The sequence below is a fragment of the Acomys minous genome (assembly GCF_964271855.1).
Source record: "Acomys minous genome assembly, chromosome: 16".
NCBI lineage: Eukaryota > Metazoa > Chordata > Mammalia > Rodentia > Muridae > Acomys > Acomys minous.
The window spans coordinates 90,625,959-90,650,184 of NC_140498.1; the positions used below are offsets into that span (position 1 = coordinate 90,625,959).

The 24,226-nt window shown below is 49.8% G+C and overlaps 1 protein-coding gene across 1 annotated transcript in view; it reads left to right on the plus strand.

Annotated features, from left to right (window-relative positions):
• FBXW8 (F-box and WD repeat domain containing 8) overlaps nt 1–24,226 on the plus strand; it is an 88,486-nt gene that overhangs the window by 17,572 nt on the left and 46,688 nt on the right. Inside the window, exons 3-5 of the mRNA XM_084764823.1 lie at nt 7,933–8,097; nt 10,384–10,472; nt 21,209–21,366. Coding sequence (XP_084620949.1) covers nt 7,933–8,097; nt 10,384–10,472; nt 21,209–21,366 — 412 coding nt within the window. The remainder of the gene's footprint in view (nt 1–7,932; nt 8,098–10,383; nt 10,473–21,208; nt 21,367–24,226) is intronic.

A 24,226-nucleotide genomic window follows, 5' to 3' on the forward strand; every position in this document is an offset into this window, starting at 1 on the left:
GAGGCGCTCCCCGTCTACTGGTAAGCCTGATCCAGGCAGAGATAATAAAGCTTTTTTTTTTTTTTTTTTGAGCCAAGGGCTTTTTTTCCCCAATGTGGTAATTCACAGTAGCGCTATAAAACAAAATGCTGGAGCCACTTTTATTAGCGAGTTCTTGCAGCTGAGGCTCACTCAGGGGCGCTTTGAGCTGGGAATTCCAGTTCCGGGCTATTAAAGTCCATTAGACCTTTGGAAAATCGAGGCTTGTAAACTTGCTGGGTTTTGTGATATAAGAAATCAAGACCAGTAGAAGGGCTTTCCTTTGGTGAGACTTTGCAGATTCACTTGTGGAAGTTGAAGTGCGTCCTTCTGGTTCCTGAGTTAAATCCTTAAAGGCTGTCTGTTGTTCTCTTTAAAAGGAAGAAGCCCCATTTTGTAGTTCCTGATGGCGCTGTGTTAGCCTGGTCATGGGTACAATCGTGACCCTTGTGGAGATCATTCTCAACCCTCCCTCTTATAAATCCTCGAGAGATGTTTGTGTTCTTCTAGAACTTAAACTTTATTCTGAATATTCATTTTGCAGAGCACAGTCACAAAACATCCCTGTGTTCTCAGTTTTCATCCCGTCACAGCCAGGTGGACTTCAGAGTATTAGCCAATACAGCTTGGTATTTTTCTTAGAGATGGTTATAAAAATCTGCTATGGCTTCCAGAGCCCTTCAGGTTCTCGTAGCTGCTTCAGACTGTTTAATGTGACCAGTTGTCCCCTCTGCAGTCTCTGTGTTCCCAGTTCAGATGCCTCAGAGACACTGGGGCCTCTGAGGAAGAGCAGTGTGACCTGGTTGCTAATTTTCAAGGGTCCTTCCTCCAGTGTAGTCTTGTGGTCCAGCTCCCTAGGCAGTCAGAAGCAGCCAGCACACATTTGCAGAAGGCCCAGTTTGGGTGCCTGGAAGTATGAGGAGCAGGAATTGCTGCCTCAGGTTGACATGCTGAACTGGAGCTGAGACGTGTCTGACCTGACAAGGTCCAGAAGCAGATGGGTGTAGGAAATGCAGCCTCCTGTGCCCTTCTTCTTAGAGAACACCACCAGACTACTGAGGCCTGGAGGATCCCCAGTAAAGGATTCTGTTGGTCAAACCAGAGTTTTCTTAACTCATTTCACTGTGGGATCCCTCCTCAGAAGCTTGCCAACATTCTAAGAAAAGCCAGTGGCTGTCAAACTTGCTTTGCACTACCCCCTGTGTGGGGACATGCCTGTGTCCATAGGATCTCTGAGCCATTCTGTGGCTCATAAATGTTTGTTTTGGAGCTTCCCCTGTCAAAAGCATTAGGAATTCTAAGGGTCAGAGTTTATCCCCTGTGCCAACCTATGCTGTTTGTCTTCGGAGAGCCCAGGGTTTGTTACTTCTTGCCTTAACTGCAGCAGACCGAGTTCTAGTGGCCTAGAAAGTGAGTGCCTCCTGCTCTGGAGCTGATGTGCTGCTGCCATGACTGACTGCTCCCTTCTCTCTAGTGCTCAGCCTCATCTTGGCATAGACAGATGGACAGATTCTATTTGGGTAGTCATGGGTAGGCTCAGCTGTGGACCAAACAAGCCAAAGACAAAACCACAGTGTTCTGTCTAGTAAAAACTGGGGCTCCACTTACTGAGCTGTTTTCCTGGTCTTTATGACTTGACCACGTGTGCCCAGATGAGGTTTATCTGGGCCTTGTGGCTGAGGTAGAGGAGTGTGGCCTCACAGTGTGGTTAAGTGGATTTGTGACTGATGGTGTGGCTGTGCCAGCGTGGGCTACGTAATGGATCCGTGTCGGCTGTGGGTGAGGATCTGTGGTTTGTCTTCAGCCCTGCCTTGCTTAGCTCCCCACCCCCTCTTTCATTCTTCCATTTTAAAAAACAAGACACAAAGACCCACAGATCACATTTTCCCAATGACTGATGGATGTGAGAAATAGCTACTTCAGTGGAGGGGAGAAGTGGGGCTCATGTTGTCTGAACAGTGTGGCGATGTTTCATATCAGTAGGATATTAGAAACTTAAGGACAGACAATATCATGGAAGGGAGAGATTGAACTTTGTGTATGTGAGGGATGAGGTACACATGTGCACACGCATGCATGTGGAGGCTAACTTTGGGTTCATGCCTCAGGCGCTGTCTACTTTATATATCTCTTCTCCTCCCCTCCCCTCCTCTGCCTTGTGAGTACTGGAACTGAACTCGGGTCCTCTCGAAGAAAGAAGGGCAGCCAGAGCTCTTAACAACTGGGCTTCTCTTTAGCCTGACCCTTTGAACCTGATCAAAATTGAACTCTGGTTCATGTTTTAAACGACCTTAAAGAATGGTAAATACTAACTTGAAGTTCCTGGTGGGAAAATGAGGAAGCAAGCAAGAGATTCATAGTAGTGGAGACTTCTTAACAGGGTTTTAAGTAGGTGGTGTAAGTACAAGACCGTCCATAATTTTTTTAAAAATTGCCTGCCTTTAATATTCAGTAAATTGAACCGCCGCAGAGGCTGGAGCACACTGTCCCTGAGAGGCCAGGGCGGCATGTCTGCAAGTGGATGAACAAGCCAGTGCAAGGGCTGGGGCGCCACTGGAGGTGGAAACCAGCCTATTACACACGTGCCCTCTGCTCATTATCAGCACCACGGACAGTAGCAAAGCTCCTGGCTCAGGGTGCTGTGCATGGCATCTGACAGCCAAGAGTTGGGGGTCTCTTACATTTTGAGTACCTAATCAAAGAGGGGTAGTCTAGAGTCACAAATATTAGGTAGCGTCTGAGAGGGGGCTATGGATATCAGTCATGTGACAGTGACTGAATGAGAAGGAAGAGAAGGGACAGTGCTTAGCCAGTGAAATAACGACAGAGCATGGCAAAGGTTACAGGGGACTGTTGGGTGGACAAGTGGGGACCTGCTGTCCTCAAAAGGGACAGCCAAGGTGGTTTAGCAGGGTGGAATGAAGCATACTTAAGCAGGCCACCATGTGGCAGGCCAGACTGTTGAGAAAGATAGCTCACCACTGAAGGGACTGCTCCAGATTGCCTGGACTTCTTACCAGCCAAGGATGGTGGGGTGCCTTCTTGCAGTGGGATGTGCTCAGTTGATCTACACAGCCCCCTTTAGTTCTCAGCTTGAGCCCGTGTCACTGGCTCAGAAGGGTGACAGGTGCTTTGCAACTTGTTTGTCATTTGGCCTGACTTTTTGCTGTGGGGCCCACATGCTTGTGCCTGTAAGAAAGGGGCTGCTGTGACATATCCACTCACAGCGGGTATGGTAAAGCCTGAACTGTGTTGCTGCCCCAGTGCGGTCCTGATCAGTGGTGCTTGGCATGCTTTGCAGCGGTGGGGGTAGTGTGTAAGCTGTGGTGATGGCAGTTTGGGGCTGAGATAGGCTGAGCTCATGGATGTCCACCACTTTCTACTTGGTAAGGTTAAGCTACTTTTTGAGTTTTATTTATTTATTTATTTAATTTGGAGGAGAGGGCAGGGGCTTACTAGGTAGCCTTGGCTGTCCTGGAACTGTAGATCAGGCTGGCCTTGAAGTCACAGAGCTCCACCTGCCTCTACTTCCTGAGGACTAGGATTAAAGGTGTGCAGCACCACACCCACCTTGAGTCTTTTTTCGATTTATTTTTTATGTGTATGAGTGTTAGCCTGCATGCATATATGTACATCACTTGTGTGCCTGGTGCCAATGGAGTTCAGAGACAGTGTTGGATCTCTTAGAGCTAGAATTAGAAACGGCTGTGAGCCACTATGTGGGTGCTGGGAACTGAACCCATATCCTCTGCAAGAGCAGCCAGTGTGCTCTTATTTGCCTAGTCATTGCTTCAGTGCTCTTAATTTTTGTCTCATCTATTCCCTAATTGTTGCCTTGGGTTAAACATACTTTATAATGTGCCATTTTACTAACGGTTTTGAGTTACTTTGTTATATTACTGTTACCACTATTGTTGTTTTGATGCTTTGGAGCAGGGTCTCACTGTAGACCAGGCTGCAGGGAAGGTGCAGAGATCCTTCTGCCCCTCCCCCCAGGGCTGCGATGGCAGGCTGCTCTGCCAGGCCTGGCTTTGGGTCTCTTGCTTTTGCCCAGGTTACAGGAAATCATAGTTCAGCCTCATCTCCTAGCACCTCAGATCTCTGCTCCTGTGCCTGACATCTGCAGAGTTTTGTGCACTTGGCTGTTGCCACCCACAGGTTTCTGAGGCCTTGTTCCTTTCTTCCTTAGAGTGGCTGGTTCTCTCACCTGCTCAGATTTGCCAGGGAGCCCTCTAGTGAATGTTTCCTGCAGCCGTTCTGCTTTCAAGTCTGGAACATCTCCCTCAGGGCTTCTTTTCACTTACTTTTTGTTGCCTCTGACTCGAGATCTTCTTCCTGAACTGACTGTCCGTGTCTTACAGCTGCTCCCCCGCCCTTCAGCCACCCCATCCGTGTGTGCTAGGGTTTCCTTTCATGTTTGCTTCTATGTTTCATACTTGAATCTGCTTTGTTTACAGTGGCATTTAGGAGTGCTGTGGCTCTATGGCAGAGCCTGTGCCTAAGGTTACATTTGAAATAGCTGCTCCTGCCTCTGTGGAAGGGGTGAGCTAACTTTTGTATATATGCTGTTGTGGCCACTGAAGTCCTGCTAGGTTAGTGATCTGAGTAGAGACTTCTTAAGTGCCGTGAGCCAGGTCCCCTCCAGCCTTCCCGTCCCAGCAGGTCACCGCTCTGCCTGCCTTGTACCTCCCTCCAGGCTTGCACAGAGGTTTCAAGGTTCAAGGCCAGCTGGAATCTAGAAGTCAGAGCTTTCACAGTTCTCCCCCTAAGTGCCCAGCACAACTCCTGCCTGTGGCGTGCGGGACTCCTCATTTTCCTCTTGAGCTGTTGGGTTGGCATCTTGTCAGATTCCAGCAGCAGAGCCTTCTCAAGTAGCTGCAGCGTTAACATAACTCTTCCTCCTTCAAGATAAGGGCGTGCAAAAACAGGCAAAGAAAACCCCCAAAACCAACAACAGCATGTAATCCCAGCTTTCAGTGAGGCAGAGGCAGGTAGATCTCTGTGAGTTCAAGGCCAGCCTGATCTACAGTTTGAGAACAACCAGGCCTACACAGAGAAAACGTGTCTGGAAAAAACAAAACAAGCAAACAAACAAACACCAACAACCACAAAAGGTAAGGGCTTGCTATGTAGTTCTGGCAAGCCCAAACTCACTGTGTAACCCAGGCTAGCCTTGAGCTCCCTCCCAGTAGTCCTTCTGCTTCAGCCTCCTGTGAGCTACCATGCTGGGCCAGCAGCGTTAGGTAAGACAGTTCTGATAAAGCCTCCCTGGGGCACTTTCCAGCAGTCTGCCAGGCAGGTCAGCTGCTGCCAGCTCTTTAGGAGTTGGGTTTGGTAAGCTCAAAGCCTGCCTGTCCTGTCCCATCCTCCACCCCCAGCACTGCTGGCTGGTGTAGCTTTATGACTGCCCAGGAGCTGGACGAAGAGAACACAGGTTCATCGGCTAGTGCCTCACAGCTCTTCCTGAGGCCAGCCTTTCTTTGTTTTTAAAGACAGGGTCTCAATGTGTAGCTCTGGCTAGCCTAGAACTCACTGTGTAGACCAGGTTGGGCTTGAATTTACACATAACTGCCTGCCTCCTGTGGAGTGCTGGGATACAAGGCATGTACCACCATACCATGCCTCCATCCTTTTCATTTTTATTTATTTATTGAGTATTTGGTCCTTAGGAGCTTTCAGACTTTTCATTATTTACCAAGGTCCTGAAAAAGTGAATAAAAAAATCTGTTGATGCATGTTTAAGTGTGGGTGCATGCAAGCCACAGTTCACATATGGAGGTCAGAGGACAGTCTAAGGTGTCAGTCCTTGCCTTCCATCTCAAGATAGGGGTTTTCGCTTAAAAAATTATTTTGAAAAAAAAATTATTTTGTGTATGGCGTGTACATGTGGTGTGCACATTTGTACGGTATGAATATGTATGCGTGGTATATAAGTGTATATGCATGGTGTGCATAGTGTGGGTGTGTGTGCATGGTGTGCGAGTGTCTATAGTGAGTATGTATGTGGTGTGCATAGTGTGGGGGGTGTGTGCATGGTGTACAAGTGTCTATAGTGAGTGTGTGTATGGTGTGCATAGTGTGGGGTGTGTGTGCATGGTGTGCAAGTGTCTATAGTGAGTGTGTGTATGGTGTGCATAGTGTGGGGTGTGTGTGCATGGTGTGCGAGTGTCTATAGTGAGTGTGGGGGGGTGTGCATAGTGTGGGGGGGGTGTGCATGGTGTGCAAGTGTCTATAGTGAGTGTGTGTATGGTGTGCATAGTGTGGGGTGTGTGTGCATGGTGTGCAGGTGTCTATAGTGAGTGTGTATGGTGTTCATAGTGTGTTGTGTGTGTACATGGTGTGCATGTGTCTATAGTGAGTGTGTGTATGGTGTGCATAGTGTGTTGTGTGTGTACATGGTGTGCGAGTATATATGGTGAGTGTGTGTGTATGGTGTGCATGTGTGTATGGTGAGTATGTGTGGTATATGTGTGTGTGGTTAGCATGTGTGTATGGTGTGTATGTATCACGGTATGTGTGGGTGGAGGTCAGAGGACAACTTTGTAAAGTCAGTTTTCACCTTCATGTGGACTCTGGGGATTGAACTCAAGTTGTCAGCCTGTGCAGCAAGCACTGTACCTAATGAGCCTTTTCCCTGGCTAGCAACAAGGTCAACTGTGTGTGTGTGTGTGTGTGTGTGTGTGCGCGCGCGCGCTAGCTGGCCCTTGGAGTCCAGGGCATCTCCTGAATGTCCTTGTCTCCCATGTTTCCATAGGGCTGCTGCGTCCAGCTTTACCTGGGCTTTGAGGATCCAGACTCAGGTCCTCACACTGCAGCAAACACCTGGCCCACTGACCCATCTCCTCTGCTCCCCCACCCCCACCCCAAGTACTGGGTATCAAACCTAGGGCCTCACACCTCACCCATGCTAGCTAAGCACTCTACCACTGAGCCACAGCCACAGCCACAGCCCGACCATCATTTTTGGTAATGCTCTAATTGCCACCACCGGAAGGAGCAGATTTTGAGACATCTTCACACCCCCATCCCAGCTGGTCCTCCTCAGTCTGTTTTCTCACCTCCTCCTCTGAGGTCTGACTGGTCCCAAGGGAGTGTTAACAGTACAGGTTCTTGTAAGCTTCTAGCCCCCTCTCTTTGCTGAGCGTGAACTTCAGCTTCAGGGTGGCAGCAGCCATGGCCTCCATTTTGCATCTCCAGTGCATGCTGCAGGCTGGCTATGTTGATCTGTGGCTCAGTTTCTTATTTGGCCATGAGAGTCTGTGCTTTGTGCTCTGGCCAGCTTCATACACTGTCCAGTGATGAAGTCAGCCTGCTGCACCCCTAATGAGGTTGGAAACAACATACTGGGTACTGTTGGGATCCGAGATATTTGTCAGATGTAGCAGTCATTTCTCCATTATATACTGTGTCCTGCTCAGGAGCTTGAGTGTTGTATTAATGCTATTACTATTCTTTTATCTATATATATGAGTTCCCCATGCAGCATAAACTTGAAATTTAGTTTATTAAAGCCTTCCACAACCCCGGCGTACAGACTCCTGCTTCTGTAAATTGGTTATGCAAATGCTATCCACAGACTTTTCTGGAAAGCACTATGTGTTTGTGTGGATACTTACTGTGTTCAAGTTTGTTTAGCATTTTGTGTATTGGTGCTTTTTTTCTCTTTCATTTGTTAGATGATAATTTATCACACCATCTAAAATGTGACGTTACATGGTGGTATAACAGTTTTGACATCTTGAGAGATAAAACTGGAAACATTTGCTCGTATTTTTTCCACCTCAGAGTGTTTTGTTAATGAGACGTTTTATGCTGCCATAAGCCTGGGGCTGTAATATAGGTGTTGATTGATTTTGGATGGCAAGGCCTCTCTAATTGCAGATCTTGACATTTGCATCACTTGTGCTGTTCTAGGTGAGCAAGACATGGAAGGTGATTGCCGAAGACGAGGTGCTGTGGTACCGGCTGTGCCAGCAGGAGGGGCACCTTCCCCGGAACAGAATCTCTGATTACTCCTGCTGGAAGCTCATCTTGCAAGAGTGCCTCGCCAAGGAACACACGTTAAGAACCAACTGGAAGGTAGGCAGCCAGGCTGCAGTTGTGGCCTGAGGCTCGTTCCCAGAGTGGAGAGATCAGGTGTGCTAAGCAGCGCCCTCCCTGCCCCCACTTGCTGCTCTCAGCATCCACCTTAGGGCTGCCCTTCTCTCGGTCTTGGACCTAGAGCTTCCTCCTGCTGTACAGGAAAGGGGCTGAGGTGCTCTGTCTGACACCCCTTTCCTGGCTGCTTAGGGTCACTGGAGTCTTGCTTTGTTGGTTCCCCCACCTCTCTCTCTCTTTCCTCACCTCCCAGAGGGCTGACAGGGCAGCAGTGCCATACACGGGCCTGCGGAGCTGCTGCTGGAGAAGAGGTGCTGAGTGCCGTCTGTTCTTCCTCACATAACCCTTGGCTTGCCTCCCTGGCGTTTATCACTTCGAGGCTCTACAGAAATATTAGATCACAGCCAAGCGTTTGCAAAGAAGTGCTTCTGGGGGAGCAAGCTGTCAATCATGTTCCAGGTCTGTGTGAGGCGCAGCAAGGTGGTTGTGGCCAAGCTGCTTTCCCATGCAGGCAGCTGGGAATTGAACCATTAGAGATGGGGTAGAGCTCCACCTTTCTCTCACTTAAAGGTTGATCTGAATAGCCTTTGAGACAGGAAAGCCTTGTCATGATTGCTGCTGACATATCACCTGTGTGTATGTCTGTCACTAGTCACCGTGTAACCTGTAATGACCATTGCACTGGTAAGCATTAGTGACAATGCATCAGTGAACAAGCAGTGCTTCCCCCTGTGGGATAACTAGTTTCATTACTGGTGACATGGACTAGCTCACTCTTTATAGAATGCCAAGCAGGACCTCAGGGTCCCCACTAGATACCAATAGCACTCTGCCCCTATTGTGACACTGCAAGATGTCTCCAGGCATTGCCAGGTGTCCCTTGGTGGCAGAACTGCACCTAGTTAAGAACTAGTCACCACTGAGGAATTGGCCAAGTCAGTCTTCCTTAGCCCAGTAAGCACTACCATCTAAGTCAGATCTGGCTGGCCCCATGATGTCTGCTCCACAGAAGGTAACCAGAAGTAGGCTTGTTTGGAGCCTGTGCACCTGATCAATAGCAGAGGAGTCAGTAGTAGGGAGAGAGAGACAGCAGCTAGCGAGACATCAAGCCAGGTGCTCATCTCGCAGAGATGACGGGAGTAGCCCAGTGGAAAGAGCAGACAAAGGTGGCAGTGGCGACAAATTGTACCTAAAACATCCAGCAGAAATGGCCTGGGAAGTTTAGGCAGTCAGCTGAGCTTCCTGGTGGAGAGAGCTGTCTGCATGGGCGAGCTTCCCATCGGAGCACTGCCCAGCATGAGCTCCCAGCTTCTCTTCTCCAGGGGTTTTGTGCCATAGGAAATCCAGCTGTGTGACCTTTGTCGAGTGGGTTACCTGCTAGCAGCTGGTAACTCCTTGGTACTCAAGGATGAGAGGTTTTACTTGTTTTTATTAATTTATTTATTTAGCGAGACAAGGTCTATTATGCAGCTCTGTCCTAGAACTTGCAGTGCAGACTGAGTTGGCCTCGAGCTTGCAGAGAGCCACATGCCTCTGCCTTGCAAGAGCTGAGATTTAAGTTTTACACCACCACACCCAGCTTAAGGATGAGTTTTTAAAATGCCCTAGCTGCTTGCTGTTTTTATCTCTCCCCAATAGGGAGCCAAGACCATGTTTGGGTCTAAAATGGGGAGGCAGCATCTCTGTTTTCTGAGTTCAAATAACACGTGACAGTTTACCAATATAAAGTACATTTCAGTGATCATGAGAAATAGCCCAGAAGTCACAGGAGGGTATGAATCTGGAACCTGCTTCCGCCCACCCCTCTTAACATCCCACCTACTGTTCCCAAGGAGCAGCCAAGTTCAGGGTAAGAGCATTCCCTTGAGAAGCAGGAAGCTTACTCAGAATGGCATCTTTTCTGCCCCTCCCCCTACTATGTCTGCAACAGTTTCAGTTTCTACTGGGAGTTCTTTTACATATCAGCTAAGTGCTCTCTCCTGAGCTGCTTAATGCGTTTGAGGCATGCTTCAGGCCCTGCTGTGTGCAGGGACACTTACCTGTGTGCACACACTCCTTCCCACCCAGTGACATTCTGGGGACAGGCCAGCATCTCATGTTCTCTACTCCACACAGTGCCTCTGGTCTAGAGACTAACCTGAATGCCCCGTGGCTTGAGTGTGGTCCACAACACAGAAGATGGCTCTGGCATGTAGGTGAGAGCAGAGCACATTCTTAGGGGACTACCCCAAGAATAGTATAAACCACATTCCCCTTTTCCTCACACAGAATCGCAAAGGCGCTGTGAGCGAGCTGGAGCACGTTCCCGATGCTGTTTTGTGTGACGTGCGCTCTCATGACGGTGTTGTCATCGCAGGGTAAGCAAAACCGTGTCCCTTCGTGTCCCTTCGTGTCCCTTCGCATCCGCTCAGTCTTTATCTTCACCCCCTGTCCTCTGCCCTCTGCCCAAGCATCTCGGCTTCAGCTGCACAGTGGGGAGCTGTAGGGAGAGGTCAGTGCCTGTTTGTCTCAGTGTCTGTGAAGAGAGAGGTTGAGCAGGGACAGTTAGTGTTGGCACACACAGACCCTGCTTCACTCTCCTGTTGGCAGCCTTCACTCCCGGCAAAGCTGCGGCCACAAACTCTTCTTTCCCTCGCCTACAGCCAGGCATCTGTGAGTCTCCTGGCTGAGACGGTCAGTGTCTGCTTCTGTGAAATCCTTTGGCTGCTGTTCTGGAACCCACCAGGCGGAATTCTTCACGGCTGCTGCTGTGGAGATCTGGGCATGCGTTTGTCTATGTACCATACAACGAGCTTTACTTTAGGGTTAGGATGTCTCTTGAGCTAATGCCTCAGGACATAAACTTGATACATTTGCTGTGTCAGGTTCTGTGCCAGAAAGTTTCAGAGCCAGTCGGTCCGCGTTGTGAGAGCTGCTTCAGGGCTGCTGCCTAGAGGAACCCGGAAGTAAGCGCCACCCTTGGACTCCAGGAGATAGTCACTAGTCTTCCTTAACGTTACTCTCCTTCAGCACTGCACCTTCAGTGAGCACCGTGTGCAGGCCAGCAAGATGGCCCAGAGCTGCCACCAAACCCAGCTATACCTGAGTTCCACCCTGGGGCCCACGCTTCTTTTACGTTCGTTGGTGGAAGGAGAGAACCAATTTCTGCAAGTTGTTCTCTGACCTCCACATGTGCCATGACACCCCCAAATGAAGGAAATGTTAAAAAAAAAAAGTTAAAGCACCTTTGAATTGAACTTTCAAATGGATTACTGAAGTATTCTATGGCAAGCCCTCCCATAAAGAATTGTTTCTTTTTTACTACCTTTTATTTGCTTACTTGTTTGGTTTCTGTGTGTCTGTATGGCTGCATGGGTGTACACGTGCACAGGTGAGAGAACAACTTGCAGGCTTGGTTTTCTCCTGCCACTGTGTGGATCTCAGAGACCCAACTCGGCAGTCAGGTTTGTAGATGCCCTTACCCACTGAGTGTTCTTGTTGGCCTTTGTGTTTTAAGAGACTCTGGTGGGAGGGCCAGCTTTCTGAGAGACCCCTCAGCCTTTACATCCAGTGGGTAAGCTGTCTGTCTGTCTGTCAGGATGCTGTCAGGCCTGCAGTGTCATTGTGAGGTGAGGCAGAGTGCTTCACTCCATGTCTGAGGATTACTTTATTCTGACTTCAAGGTTCTGCATAAGTGCATAAGATGGTGCTGGGAGGCCATGATGCTGAGCTGAGACTCAGAATCCTCGGGGAACAGAGTTATAGGACTCCCCTTCCCCAGGTCCAGTTAGGAGCCTCTCTGAGCATGCAGCCCTGAGGGGGGGGACACAGGCCAGTGGCTCTGAAGGCAGCTGCCCCTCCCCCCACCTCCCTCTCCCTGAGGATCTGCTCAGCACTAGATAGGCCACCAAAGGCCCAGCGAAGCCAGTGTTCTGGGATCGATTGTGTGAAACTTGAGCTTCAGGTCGGAGAGGCTCCTCGGCTAAGCTCTCTGAGAGAAGCTCCAGTTGACGGCTCCACCCGAGACCCTGCCGTCTTTCTTGTGTGCAGAACATCTTGTGTTTATCATTAAATTTTCATCTGGCGGTTACGATGCTTGTTTTCTGGGTCAGCTCTTGAATCCCTTTTCATTTGAGACAGTGGTGTTTGTGGTTACCTCATTCCCAATCAATGTTGTATTCTCCAGGCTTTCTGCACTTGAGCATCTCTGAGGAGCCTCTTAAAGAGACAGCACCGCCTCTCCTTGCTCTCGCTTGTGGCAGTTTCCTTATTCTTCTTGTTTCTCTTTGTTTGACAGGAGTAAGAACCTGACGAAAGGCTAGGTTCCATCTTATCTCCAGTCTGTGAGTAAGCTCTGTGCTCGGGATTGCTTGTGTCTCCCCACCTAGCATTCTCCATGCACTGCTCTTGCTTTGGCTCAGGCTGCATTGGCCCAGGCTGACATTTTATGGATGGGCCAAGTCCTGGTTCTTCCTGACTCCTTTTCACATAAAATGAGAGGGGCTGAAGCTGAGCACCTGTCGTGGACACAGCAGCCCATTCAGCTGAGCTCCATGTGCAGATGTGTCTGTAGCACCTTCCATCCACCTTCCTTGCTGATCCATAGACTTGTGTGCAGCCTGTGGCTGACTCTTACCTCACATGCACCTGTGTCTGCCTGCACTGTCCATTGCGTCACCTGGTCACGTCTGTTTGGAAATTGAGGTATATAGTAAACGTACTGTGACAGTCACTCTTTCAAAGTATCAAATCCAGTGGATTTTAGTAATTTGCAAGACTGCAACTGATACTAATTACACATCGTTGTCAGCACTCTACAGAGAAACCCAGTCCCCGTTCTTTTGTTTTGTTTTGTTTTTAACACAGGTTTCTCTGTGTAGCCTTGGCTGTCCTGGCACTCTGTTGGTAGACAAAGCTGGCCTCAAACTCAAGAGAGCCCCCTGCCTGTGCCTCCCGAGTGCTGGAACTAAAGGCCTGTGCTGCCACGCCCAAGATCCCCAGTCCCATTCTTGATGGGCCAGGAAGCCCTGCCTCCCTCCAGAAGTTCCCAAGCACTCTTGAGTGAGACCTGCCTCCCTTTCAGTGCAGTCTTCCCATGTCACTCTTCATTCCTTTCTTAGATTTACTTCAAACATTCTTTAGTTAGTGCCTAACTTCCCCCTTCATTGACCCAATGACAGACAATAAAAAGCCACTTCCTGTTTTCTAGGTGTTCTGAGAATGGAGGATGGCAACATAGGATGTACATGTACAGATTAGAAGGCTCATAGTCCCTTAGGAACACTGTGTGGGCCTGCTGCTGACTGGACTGTTCTGCAACACACAGTGTGTCAGCGTTGTGATCATTTCATGTGGATAGGTCTGCAGATTTTTCTGTTTCTGCTTTGGCGCCACATAGTCCTGGAAGTCAGACAGCAGAGGCTGCTGTGGAGCCCTCATTCTCCCTACAAATATGTGTCTGATTAGAGTTTGTCGCCATTGCATGTTCATGGTTTGCTAGCTGGATCCCTTCTGTGGATCTGCTGGGCTTAGAGGAATTTTGTGTCTTCCAGACTCAGAAGCAGCCCTCAGTGCTTACAGTGTGACTCTGTGATCTCAAGTCCCCACGCCACCCCACAAGCTTGCTCCTGCACACAGCTCCCTACTTCTTGATAGTGCCAGAAGCACTGCTGTCCTCAGGGCATCTGGTGACCGGTGCCTTTGAGCCTCCTGGAGGTTTGCTCCTGTTAACTGTAGCCTCCTTGAGCTGGCAGGGATCGCATGTTAGGCATCTTGGGCTCCGCAGAACCTGCTTGAGTGGCACCCAGGAGACACGGAGGACGGGTCTCAGAGTCCCAGATGGAGTCTCTCTAAGCCACCCACCCTACTACATTCTCCCTCAGGCCTTTGCTCCTGACTGACTGAGTCTCCATAGGTCACAGCCATGAAACCAGCATCCTAGAAAATGTGAGCGCCGGCGGAGGCACGTGCCACTGGGACTAGCGTTTCAGACCACTCTGTTCCAGCTAAAATTTCCCATTTCTTAGGGAAAAAAATGTGTTTAAGGTTACTCCCAAATACAGTCTCTTTCTGTCCTACCCAGCTCAGTGGTCACCTGTATTCTCCATGCTCTGATCCTTGTGGTACTGGCCAGGAGGCCCCAGTCTGCATTCTTTTTCACACTTGCATCTGCAAGCTGGGTGGCATCGCAACAGGAAATATCTGGTTTGCCTTTTCTTTTTAATTTTGATTTTTTAAAAAAAAACTTTATTTGTATATGAGTGTTTTATCTGCCAAAGAGGGCATCAGATCACATTATGGATGGTTGTGAGCCACCATGTGGTGGCTGGGAATTGAACTCAGGACCTCTGGAAGAGGAGGTGGCACTTCTTAACCACTGAGCCATCACTCCAGCCCCCATTAATTTTGATTTTTATAGGTGACAAGTCTTACAGTTTTAGGATGTTCTTACAATTATATGTTGGAATTGGCGGTGTAGCTCAGGATAAGTATGTCTGCCTAGAAAACATGATGTCTTAGGTCCAGACTCTAGCACAAAGACAAAGAAGGACAGTACCATTCTGTGAATGTTGTTGAGGGGAATTAATAGGAGTGAAGAGCTGTGACAGCTTCCCTGTTCCGTGGGGCTTGGGCTATGCTCTTCCCCAGTGGCCCCTTGGAAGTTAAAACCTGCAAACAGATGACATCATGGGCTCAGAAAGGTCACAGCACCAGACCAAGGTGTGGGGCCAAGTAGAGATTGCTATAAGTACTGCAGGAGAACCACCTAGTGAGGAGCCTCCCAGGTAGAGCCTGGAGGTCCGGGGAGCCAAGCCTAGGCTCCTTTGAGGCTCTGTGCCAACTCTGCCGCCATTAAGCTATTAGCTCACCAAAAGCTTTTATCCATGCCTGGGAGTGTGTGGTGGTGCTCAGTTAGCTCCCCCTCACTCAGTGTCACATGTCTGAAGCAGCTCATTTCCATCAGCTGGCTTTCTATTCACACTAGAGGACTGTGTTTCCCAGATGTTTAAAAGATTCAGCCCCTTTATATCCTGAGGGATGCTTCAGTCCACCCAGGTGCTTTCCCTCGGTCTCCATGGTCACCATGTATTGTTCCTGCCTTTACTGGAGGAAGCCACGGCTGTGCACCCATGTTTCTACTCTGCAGATGGGTTTGGAGGGAAAACTATCAGTCAGTGCTGCAAAAGTTAATTCTCCTTTCACCTAAAAGTGCTCGGCTGTCCTGTTCCATCTCATCCTTTAAATCAGTGGTTCTTAACCCTCCTAATGCTGCAACCCCTTAATACAGTTCCCCATGTTGTGATGACACCCAACCATAACATTATTTCGTTGCTACTTCATAACTATAAGTTTGCTGCTGTTATAATGTAAGTATCTGATATGCAGGATATCTGATATATGACACTCAATGGGGTCATGACCGAAGGTTGAGAACCATTTCCTTTGAGTCAAGATCACTGGGGCAGATGCCTAAGAAACACTGCAACTTTCTGGCAGCAGGTGAGCTCTGCTGTGTCTCGGCTACAGGCCTGGTGCAGGGTTATTTTCTCCTCTATCTATGGGATCTGGGGTCTGAATGTTTGCTCTTGGACCTGGAGCTTCTTTAGGTTCGTCAACTTTGAGGCGTCACCTGTCTCAGGTGTTGGTCATTCACAGGGAAAGACACAGGGAATGCATGCACACTTACGCACACTTATCTGAGGTGAGTTAACTTACTGACAAGCATCTTTCCTCCACTGTCTCAATGAGTAAAAGTCTACCTTTCCTCTGACTGTGTGCCAATATTGAGAGAGGCTGGGCTGTGAAGCCGTGTGTATTTGCCCTGGATTTTAAAATCTTTTCTGCTGAGGAACTAAAGTCGTCAGGCATGTCGATGCCCTGCTGGCTTTTGAGAAGGCTCCTGGGATAGCAGGGTTTTGAGAGTACAGATTGGTGATGAGGTTGTCACCCATACTTACACTTAAATTGGACATGCTTTCCAGCTTTCTCCTTTTCAAAGAAACCTTCTCCTGGCAGGTCTCCTCTCAGCCTCGCCTCGTATGGATTTTGTGCTGCCGCTTATGGCTCTGGACTGTTTCCCATAAGGAGCTCCGTCACGACCCACTAGGGACCGCTTTTTAAAAATACTTAGAAATTTATTTATTTTCTGCCGTGAGGCATGCGTGCTCTTCTAGTAAGTAAGTCTGAGGTAAGCTGCTGATGCGCAACTAGAGGAGAGCTTTGCATTTATTACATCTTTAATGAAGGCGCTCCAGAATGTCCTTAATAAATACTGATGAACTCATGGCTGCATTTATCCATCTCTGCTTCTCCGGGGAATTATGGGAAGGGCCACAGCTCCAATAACTCTGCATAATCATCATCGACTCTGACTCTATTGATTGTCATTAACCAAGATGTATGGAAAGCAGTTCTAAGTGTGCAGTGCATGCACCACGCAAGGGCCATTAAGATGTTCATTATTTTTCAATTGCTACATCTTACGCTCCTCTCGATGTTTGCTCTAGTGCATTTCCACAGAGTGGCTGCACTGTGGGGCCGAGTTCATTTTGTTAATTGTGCAATACAGCAGTCATGTTCTGTAGAAAACGGTAAATACTCTAGATTTTATTGATCACCACAGAAAGCACAGAGCAAGCGAAGAGTTCTGAAGACCTCCCAGTGCTGAGGGTGTAAATCTCCTCTGGTATGTGGGCGCCACACCTAGGCAGCCTTCAGCCACTCCCCTCCAGCCTGGAGCCAGTAGAGCCCTCATCCAGGTCACAGCCAGCATGAGTAGACTGCTCACAGGACTCTGTGCATAGGAGCAGATCCTATGCCAACAAAGTTGCAGCTGCCAGTGGCTATGGGGCAGCATGGCACTGGCCATGACGTCATGGAGAGCACCCCAGACAGGCCCAGTACCAGGACAGCTTCCTCCTGGGGAGCTGCACTCCAGCTGGCCCCAAGGATGGTCAGCACTAGGTCGGGGGTGCCGCCTTCGGGGAAGGGTGTCCCTCTGCACTCCAGGCAACACTGGTCACTAGTAATCTACTGCAGCATTTGTCTTCCTGGCTGGAGGGGCCACAGCAGCTGAGTCCTTGGCACAGGGATCCAAGCATTCAGAACAGAGTTGAGACTTCAGTTGGGAGCAGCAGCAACAGGGTCCTGTGAAGGAAGAAATTTCAATGATCTTTGTACTCACCCAGGATATGATACTGAGTGTGGAAGGCGGTTTTGGGTCAGCCCAGCCCCACACTCCAGTTCCCACTTCCGGGGCTTTGGTTGCTGCTATCTGACTTCCCATAAAATAGGGTGGTGGGACTGATGGAGGGAATCTGGAGGGCGGGTGCTGTGTCCTACCCAGATGGATGAGCACACTAGGCAAACCACACATTTCTTATGTTTCACTTAAAACAGGCCAGGTTCTTGGGAGTAATGTCTGTTGAAAGTTGTGTTTCAGGGTGTGGAGTAACTTGTTGGTAGCAGACGGGGGGGAGGGGGGCGGCGGGGGGGGGGGGGAAGACCTGGAGCCCAGCTGACCTTGGATAAGCCACTTAGCTCTGTGCCTCAGCATCCTTCCCTTAAGCCCCCCTCCACTTGTCCAGAGTGCTTAGAAGAACCTCGAACACATTTGGTTTTAGTGACTAAGCTGGCACTGGGGCGTAAATCCACCTTCCTCTCAGGGTGTCACATAGGAGGGGACTGGTTCCTCCGCCCCCCTTTTCTTGTGGCCTCTGCTTCGAATTGGCTGTTCTTCATTGGTAATCATTTTAAATTGGCAGTTGCCCTTGTTGTACCAAGTAGCCTGGCTTTGGGAGCTAGTGCCACTCTTTGAACAGGAAGTCTGCCATCTCTGACCTCCATATTTAGAGGTAAGTGCCACCTTGCCAGGCCTAGCATAATTGGGAAAGCACATGGTTCTTCGTGTCCCTGGCCCGTGTGCATCTGGGTACATCCTGACTCTGCAAAGAGGTCACCTCACTTCCTCTGTGCTCCTGCATCAGCTTACGTAGCTGTAGTTGTGCTACGCACACTAGTTACAGCCATCAGCGCTGAGGTCTGGAGGCTTCCTGACAGTGTGGCCGTCATAGTGGTGTCTTAATTGGTTGAGTGTAATTGTCATTAGGCATCGATGGAGACATCTGGCCTTTCCCACCTCCATCCCCACATCTTCCTTTGCTCCTCCTGGTCAGTGTGAGTAAGCACACTTAGACCACACTTAGGAGTTTGTGCAGGTTCCTCTGCCCTAAGCAGTCCACTGGTGAAGATGCCTGTCTGCAGCATGGCTCAGCAGCCTCACGTCCTCTGCTATGACGTTCTCTCCCTAGCTGTCAGAGCGTGCACATGGGTCCTGCAGCTCCTACTCAAATGGGAAATCTGCCTCCAGTCAGGGCGAATGTGCTTGAGTCTCACGCTTCTTTGGCTTTGAAGAACAGAGTTAATTCAAGTGGCTGTCTGCAGAATTCCATGTTTATGCAAATAACTGGGTTTGCCTGATGTCTCCTAGAGCTACAGTTTAGTCTTTTTGGAAGGAGATGCAGAAGTCTGAGGAGGATTGTCTGTGTTCTGGGTGCTTCACTCCCCATTAGTGCTGGGGCTGCTGCCTTTGAGCAAGGAGCGTCATTACCACCCCTTAGGGCACGGCAGTGACCTGCTCTTTGCAGGTACCACTTCTCTGTAGCGTAAGCTGTGTGTGAGGTGCAGAGAGCAGCCAGGTGAGGAGCCAGTGCCTGCACAGATGGCCAGTGGGGATAGCACCCAGCAGCTGAGTCAGCAGGGGAGCCTGACTGCAGGCCTATGGGGCAAGGAGTCTGGAGCAGTCCCTGGAATGAGTGGGGTGTGGTAAGTGTGGGAGGAGTCTGTTTTTGTCCTGTGGGTGACAGCACTGACAAAAGAAAGGCATCCCTGCAGAAGCTAGGGAGCCTATGGGCCACAGCCTCGGGAGTGCCTGTGATGACTCAGCTGTGTCTTGTGGTGCTCTTTGCCCTTCTCCTGCCCACTCCTCAAATGAGGACATAGCAATAGTTGTCTCACACAGCTCGCCTCTGTGTCGTTCAAAGGTGAAACATGTTTTTCTTGTGATATCTGTTCCTGTTTGCCTCAGAACTCTCTGGAGAGGCCAGTGAGCTGGAGCCCTGGTCCCCCAGAGCGTGCCTTCCACAGCCTGCTCCTCCCACTGTAGCCCCAATGGGGCATCATGGAACACAACATGAAGGGCATGGATGTGCTGAAACAGTCCAGCCAGGACTGCCTGGAGCAAGAACATATCATGGTTATGTTTTCTTATCATGTACCTTTCACTTCATTTTGCTTTTGTGAGTCACGGTTCCCTTCATGTGGACTCATAGTCTGGATTCCCACACTAGCCTCCCTGTGGTCTCTGTAGCTGAAACAAATGGTTATGTTCCCATGAAGAGCCCGAGTTGGGCTGAGGGTGCTGGGCTGGTGCCTTGGTGCAGCTGTAGGAGGGGCACTTTCTGTGTGGGGTTCCTCATTAATGTGGTCATCCAGACCACTTCCTGAAGAGCCTGGAGCCTGTGGTGGTGACTGCTCAGGGCCACATCAGTGTGCAGCTTTGGTTATGCATCGTCACTGATAAGGAGTGATCCTCAGAGTGCAGCAGTCCAGTGAGGGAAAGCCTCCCTATTGTGTGCCCCTCCTGACAGAATGGTGTCTGGACTCTGTCCTACAGGTGACCTTTGGGCTACATAACGTACACGGTTACTGTGAATTAGTGGGGAGGGCGTGCTTCAGCATGCTATAAAGAAAACGACTCTGAGGCAGGCAGGACACTCGTTGTCTTATTAAGAAATCTCTCCAGGCACCTTTAATCCCAGCACTCAGGAGGCAGAGGCAGGTGGATCTCTGAGTTCGAGGCCAGCCTGGCCTACAAAGCAAGTCCAGGACAGCAGGGCTACACAGAGAAACTCTGTCTTGAAAAACCAAAACAAACAGACAAACAAAGAGATCTTGCCTTGGGTGCATGAGATGGCTAAGGAGATAAAAGCACTTGTCTTGAAAGCCTAGAGTCCTGTCCTGAGTCTGTCCCTGGAACCTCCATAAAAGTGGAAAGAGAACCAACTCCACATTGTTATCTGGCTTTCATACATGTACTGTGGTATACGTGTACCCCTCCTCCAGCACGCATGCACACACACAGAATACATAGACATGGGCACCTCGCCTAAGATGGCATTCTGTAGCCACCTCAGACAAGATCATGTCCCAGCTTTCTGAGGTAAACTAGATGTTTGCCTCTGCTGTGAGATCCTGAGGGAGTGCGGTTAGGGCCTCGGGAAGACTGTTCCTTGGAATCCCTGTCTCCCTGTACTCCTCAAGAGGCCCCCACAGCTGCTTCTCAACCCCTGCCCTCCTTGCCTAAGGGATTCAGTGGGAGAAATGTAGACTCAGCAATAGGCAGTGCACAACTTCCTTTGGCTACCCTATCATCCTGAGGACCTCATGATTTAGGGGTCACCCAGGAAGTGGCCAGAGCTGCCTTCAGACAGCCAGAACTAGGGCCCTTGCTTTTTTGGTGGGAGGACAGGTGCTCTTCATAGGAAGGCAGCAGTGCCTGACTCTGCAGGGAGTCCTTTGAGCAGATCTGATGTCGTTGGAGTGCCCTAATCAGCTGTGCTCCTGGAGGAGGTGTGAGGAGCTTGTGTCTGCAGGGCTGTTGGCTCTCAGTGTCCCAGCTGCAGCTGTGCCTCTACACGCATGTTTGATGGAATACCAGCACTCATCCATGTTTCTGCTTGTGGTTCTTGCAGTGGGAGGGATGTAGTAGTGGCTTGGTTATGAGAGTAGGAATCTAGCTATCTGTCTATTTATTTTTTGAGACAGGATCTCACTATGTAGCTATGGCTGTCCTGGAACTCACTCTGTAGACCAGGCTGGGCTGAACTCACAAAGATCCGCCTGCCTCTGCCTTCCGAGTGCTGGGATTCAAGGCGTGCACCATTGTGTTGTAGCAGTGTGGGCTGTGTTCACAGCCTTTTGTGGTCCGGTTGACACCTTCCCCATAAGTCACCCATTGAAACCACCAAAGGAACAGCACCTCCCAACCAGCCCAAACCCTGCTGTGTATGGCTTCCAGATTTCTCTTGGAACCAAGAGTGTTGTTCTCTTCCAGATATACGTCAGGGGATGTGAGGGTGTGGGACACCCGCACCTGGGACTATGTGGCCCCCTTCCTGGAATCTGAGTCTGAGGAAGAGGAGCCTGGGATGCAGCCATATGTCTCCTTTGTGAGGATCAACAGCTCGGTGGCAGTGGCAGCTTATGAGGATGGTGAGTACCTCAGTCCTCCCTCCTCCCGGTCGTCCAAGACAAAGCCTCACCCACTACAGTAGCTGCAGCCTTCCTGCCTCCTCCATGCACACACACTGCATGTTCCCTGTCCCCTCCAAGCATGCACACACATTCACAAGCCCGCCCCCGCCCCCTGTACGCAGGGCACATACACATCCGCACACACCCCTGCCTCTCCACACGCATGTCCATGTGCTCCCTCCTGCTTTTATGTGGAGCTAGCGAATAACTCTGGTGCATTAGAAGGCATTGGAACATGGCACCCTTTAAAACTGGTGTTTAATTCATCCTGGAACCATTGAGCTGGATGTCAGTGCCAGGCATGATGAAGCTGGCCAGACTATCTTAAGCAAATGGTGTATTTAGTTTAAAATATTAAATATACTTGGCCTACTTTTCCTGTATCCTCTGCTCAGTCTAAAAGGAATAGAGACAAGGATAGAGAGGTGACCTGACACGTACGGGCAGAACACTGGAAGGCAGCGCCTGCCTTCCCTTGCCACTCACACCACACACTGTCCTTCATGTATTGGCCCTGCCCTGGGCAGACCCTAGTGCATGTGAGTAACTGTGGGTTTATAGAACTGTTGCAGGAATGGTGGACCATATGACATTACTAGCTGATAGAAGTGATGACGTCGCTGGCGTGGTAGCCTGCCTGTCTATTGCTCATGGTCCCAATGTCTGACACAGCCACTGTGTTAGGAAGTTTGCAGCTCAAAAGCTTTGCCCCAGCTAGCCTGGATGTTGCCCCAGTGCATTTCAGGACTGAGTAGTCACACCAGCTCAGCAGGCAGTGGGGTGTCATTTGGTACAGGGGAGCAGAGCTACAAGAGCTGCTAGGGAGTTTTATAACCAGTCAATACTTAACAGTGAAAATTCAGAGCTAAAAAAAAAAGTAAAGGTAGGAATTTTAACAATTGAGCAGAACTTTATTGTTCTGCTTTAATGCTAGTAGATAACCACAGATTATTATTAGCTAAGTTGAGACGAGTGATGTGGCTCAGCATGTACTTGCCTGCCATGCATGAGGCCCTGGGTTCAATCTAGCATCCTCAAAACAGCAGCAGCAGCACAGCACTTGTGCAGCCTCGTTAGGCTTTTCCATGTGTGGTTGGGTACGAAGCATAGCCTCCGCCTGAGCATGCTTGCTGCTTAGTCTGCAGCTTTAGGATACTCTGTCCTGCACATTTGATTGATGCAGAGACTTTTCCATCAGTGGGGAAACTGAAGGCTAGAGAGTGAAGTTGTTGAAACCATAGCTAGTGTTATCTCCCAGCTCCACTGTTGCTGGAGCGGTGTTACTGACAGCAAGCATGCAGACTTGTAACGTGAGCACTGGGCTCATATCTGACAAGCTTGAGAGGAAAATAAAGTACTGCAAGTTAGGTGTGCAGACACACAGGCTCATGGAGACACACATGCACCAAGACTGCACACAAATGTGCATTCATGTAGATAGGAGCAGCCTGTGCTTGGTCCACTCAGGGCACTGTTGGTCTGGTTGTCAGAGCTCACCTTGTGCTTTAGGGTCTCAGGTTATGTTGATAGGCAGCCACTTCGCTGTGAGGTCCAGGATATGCCTCGAAGCTTTGGCTTTGTTTGCTTAGGTGTGAAGACCCTTCCTCCTCCAGGAGCTCTCCTTTCAAGCTAGCAGGCACTACCAGTCGGATCAGGTTGTCAGGGGATTTCTGCGGCACTTTCTGGTCCTTCTCCCAATCCCAGGTGGCCTTGTCCTCAGTCCTCAGACAGATTGACATAGTCCCAAAGAGCTGACTCAGGGCTCACAGGTCTAGATAGCAAGTGTACATCCTCCTTGTCCTCTTCCAAGTGCAGTGGTTGGTGCTTCTTGGGCAAAAGCGCTGTAGCAAAGGACCATGTGCAGCTGCTGTGTTATGCTTTGTGGAGTTAATGAACTCCGGCCCTGCCCTTGTGCCTAAGTGAAGTCCCGAGACCCCTTGTTGAAGCTGCCAATCTCTCCACAGCAGGAGCCTACCTGCAGGAGGACTCTGGGAGAAAGCTAGCCTTTCAGCCTCCTTTCCAGAGCTGTGCCCTGAGGAACCCAGCGCTCGCACCTGGGGGCTGGGATTTGGCAAGGCAATCCACAGTTGTGAGTTTTTGAATTCCAACCCACTGGCCTCATATTTCTTGTGCCTTGTTTCCAATTGTCAGCACTGGCTACCCTCCAGTTTGATTTTACCACTAATTGTGCTGCGCGTTACCGTCCCGAAATGAATCAAATCAAAATGCTTTTCCTGGAGCATTAGCTAAAGCAAGCGAAGGTTCTGAGTAATGAGCAGCTGCTCGTGCAGGGACAGCAGGGACCTTGCCAGGACTCCATCTGCTCCATGCCTGCCTGCCTGCCTCTGGCCTCAAGCCACGACATTAGGGGATGGCAGTGTTCTGGGACCACCATTCCCCACTCGGGCTTCTCTTCAAAGACTGCTTCGGTGAGAAATGAGATGAGACGCTGTTCCATGAGGGAAAGTTGTTGGTCTGTCTATCTGAGGTGGAGAGAAGAGGCAAAACCTGGGGCGCCAGCACTCAGCCTTGACGGGTCAGTGCATCTCTCTCTCTGGTACCGTCAGGCAGGGTGAGGTGGCTTATCTCCTCCTGCAGCACCTCCTGCGCTTGTCACGCATGCACACAGGCCTCCTTGTCTGGCTGGAGCCTGCCGAACCATTTCTCATTTACCAGTGGATCAGGTGGGTGGGAGCAGGTCTGCAAGCTCCATAGCTATAAAAGGTGGGCTGCATTCAACATAGGCAGCTCTGGAGACTGGGTGCTCCTAGGTTTATGTTTAAAAGCACAGAGTTTGATAGTTTCATCAGTGTGTATT